General features: G+C 31.9%; 1 protein-coding gene across 1 annotated transcript; it reads right to left on the reverse strand.

Annotated features, from left to right (window-relative positions):
* Positions 1-316: 316 nt before the first annotated feature.
* On the reverse strand, positions 317-1401 carry LOC130745075 (protein EARLY-RESPONSIVE TO DEHYDRATION 7, chloroplastic-like; the record flags this gene model as incomplete). Its single annotated transcript, XM_057597219.1, has 3 exons — positions 317-510; positions 817-901; positions 1311-1401. Coding segments are annotated over 3 exons (351 nt in total), but the record flags the coding sequence as incomplete, so codon positions are not given.
* Positions 1402-3535: the final 2134 nt, after the last annotated feature.

A 3535-nucleotide genomic window follows, 5' to 3' on the forward strand; every position in this document is an offset into this window, starting at 1 on the left:
TAACAGCCACTATCTTCTCTTCATTTCTCATTGGGTGTATGTTAGATTTATACACTATGCGGATGTCTAAAATCATGTTCAATTGTTCATTTATGCTAAACTAACTCAACCCCATCAAGCATCCTGTGAGCAATGGACATGGAGTACAATGAAACCAGTAGACAAGTTGAAAGAATGTAACAAAGGCAACTTCTTTTCATAAACATCTACCATTTACTACATACACTAATCTTGATCAAAATTAATTAAAAAAACAAACAAACTATTAAACCAATACAACAAATATACATATGCGTGGGATTGGGAACATCCTCATTCTTATGTTGCCACACTAGTTATTTCTTAGCCTTCAGTTCAGCAGAGCTTGCTCGGGCAGCAGCTTTGTTTGGTTTGATCACTCTCTTTGGGTTGAGTGCTTTCCTAAGTTTGAACACAGTCCAAGCTGTTCCAATTGCATGCCCTGCAGCGTCAAGGCCTTCATTTGTAACCTGAGCTGCTTCTTCTCCATATCTGAGATCACCAAAAAGGCAAAAGGCAAGTCAATATACTACATCAAGAAGACCAAGAGGCTTCTTGCATTGGCTAATTACATGCTTTCATATGAAAATGAGTTATGGCTTTGTCTAATGTTAAAATCAAATAAGTTATGTAATCCACCAAACTATAAACTAAATTAAATACAGAAGAAAAAACGCGGTCTGAATGTCTGATAAAATTAAGATTTCAAGGAAGGTTCATCTATCATTGAAACCAGGAAAATCATGTTGGTGAAGAGAGTGATTGATACAAAACTGAATTTACAGAGGATGAACTTACTTATGTGAAACGAGTCCGGTGGTAACAACTGATGAAGTGGACATGACATTCCTTCCAGCTACTTCTACAGCATCACAGACCTTATCTGCACACAGTCCACACACAACCAAAGAATAAGAAGAAAATAAATCACATAGCTTACATGAACAATCAAAAGAACACTGAGCCCAAAAGCCACATTTCAAGAATGCAGTAAAATGTTTCTTATCTTCAAAGCTTCTACCAACTCATCCCACTTTTTTATCCTCTCTTGCATTGATTCCCCAGATCAAATAGTGTAGATTTATAGAAGCTACTCATATAAGCTTATCATCATAATTGATCCTAGCTTCATAATCAATTCTAGAAGGGTTTCTAAATATAGCATTATCACCAATACTAAAAGGGGTTCTAAATATGCACTTAATTTGTTTCCAAATCTCAACACTTCAATATCCATATTAACATGTTATAGCAGATAACAAGCACATAAGTCAGAGATATGTCTAACTTCCTGAATCCATCCATGGTAGCAAGAACAATTTCTCCGGGAAGAAGGCTGAAGAATTTCTTGCCCGGTTTAGAGTTCACTACCGAACCAGGGTTTTAAATTGCGGATGCGGTTGCGGTCGCTGCGGATGCGGGCAATGCGGCTACCGTAATGCGGGTTGGGCCTCAATCCCGTCTATTGGAGCTGGATTGTCACGAGGAAAGTGAAGCCCAAAAGTTTGAATTAGAAGAGCAGATAAAGAATGCAAAAAAGGGCGTGTAAGGATTGAGAGTGTGAGTTAGTGGTACGTGATTATCAACAATTGTAAGTTAGGTGAGTTTTACCCCTATAAATAGGGAAATGGCATTTGTAAAAGACACACAACCTAACAATCAATCAAACTCTAGAAATTCCAGGCATTTACCTTTCTTTTTTGTTGATATTCATTCGCTTCACCGCCCTTTTGCAGGCAGACCAAGGAGAAGAAGAATGCCAACCTCCAGACCCAACTGGACGGTCTGGATTCTCACGTCACGGTCGCTAACGGATATAATGTCGCTTTTAAGAAGGCTCCCAATCTAAGGATTGAAGGATGTTCTTCCAACAAGATTCTCAAAGATGACTATATTAATGAATACAACACCGATTATTCTAAGGAAAAGAAAGGAATTAATTTCCAATTGAAAAATCATATGTGTTGGATTAACCATTAAACTCTTATGCTAATGTGTTGATCCAAACACATACTCCATGTATAAACTTCACTACTCGTTGTGCACTTCTAATATATCTACTTCAATGTAAATTCTTTCCAAAAAAAAAAAACTTCAATGTAAAAAAGTACAAAGGGATTAGTTTGCAAATTAGAAAAATTATACTACACAATATAAATGGCTTAGAAAACCCGATAGACATAAACCTATTTTCCCCTTTGCCTTTGCGTTAGGGTTCATCTCACACACGTTCGATGTGTGTGCTCGTTGTTTGTTTGCGATCAGTAGTAGAGAGTCTATGACCCCAAAGGCACGTGCCGTAGGCGACACCCGTTAGATGGATGCACCTTGCGGAACGCCTTGAAGCGCAATTCGCATCGAGCGACGAATAGAATATGTATTGTAAGTAGTAGAGTGACCTTACTGCCATGACCCACTCACATTCAACCGTTGTCACTTCAATTCGTCCCTAAAGAAGATTTTTGGTTTTTGAATAAAAAAAGAATGTGTTATTTTCATAAAAAATATGAATCAATCAATATCAATCAATATATATTAGAAAAGAAGAACTCCCATCAGGCTGATTTAGTGACGTGTCATTCCCACGTTAATTCTTAGTGACGTGTCATTCTCATAAAAAAAATTTCACGTGCCATTCTCAGGTTAGTTCTCATAAAAAAAATACATTATTAAATTTTAGATTTGATTAGGATTTAGGTTGTTTATTTCATGATTTTATATTAATTTATCTTATTATTTGTTTTTAGAGTATTAATTAATTTTTATGGTATTTTTATTGAATTTTCGGATTTTTAATTAATTCAAGATTTTATGAGTTTTTATTGTGATTTGCCAGATTTTGATGGTTTTTATCTATCTTTATTTATTACCTTTTTAAATTTTAGATTTGATTATGATTTAGGTTGTTTATTTCTTGATTTTATCTTAATTTATCTTATTATTTTTTCTTATTTTAACTTATAAATTTAAACTTGATATCCAATTAACTAAAAAAGATTCCAAGCATTACATATAATACATATTTCGCATTTTCTATGTTTTTGTTGTATATTATAAAAAAGACATCACATATAATACATATTTCGTATTTTATATGTTTTTGTTGTATATTAAAAAAAGTTCAATATCTATTTGATTTTGAAAATAAAAACATGATTTTAAAATACTCAAATTTCTATATATTTTTCGAAATTTATATTAAATATTTTTTTGAATTTTTTTATATTTTTATAAAAATTATAGGGAATATTAATTTTAAAATTTTAATTATTATTGAATTGAAATTTGAATTATTTAAAATATATACAAAATAAAAAAAAATTGAAAAATTAAAAATTAAAAATACTGATGTTGTAAATTAAAAAAAAATCAATATATATTTGATTTAGAAAATAAAAAAAATGATTTTGAAAAAATCAAAATAAAACTAATAATGATGGTTTAAATAACAAATCAATATTTATTTAATTTGTAATTATTTATTTGCATATCATACCCATTTCAAAACCAATCTAAT

Source organism: Lotus japonicus, chromosome 3, assembly GCF_012489685.1.
Source record: "Lotus japonicus ecotype B-129 chromosome 3, LjGifu_v1.2".
NCBI classification, from domain to species: domain Eukaryota; kingdom Viridiplantae; phylum Streptophyta; class Magnoliopsida; order Fabales; family Fabaceae; genus Lotus; species Lotus japonicus.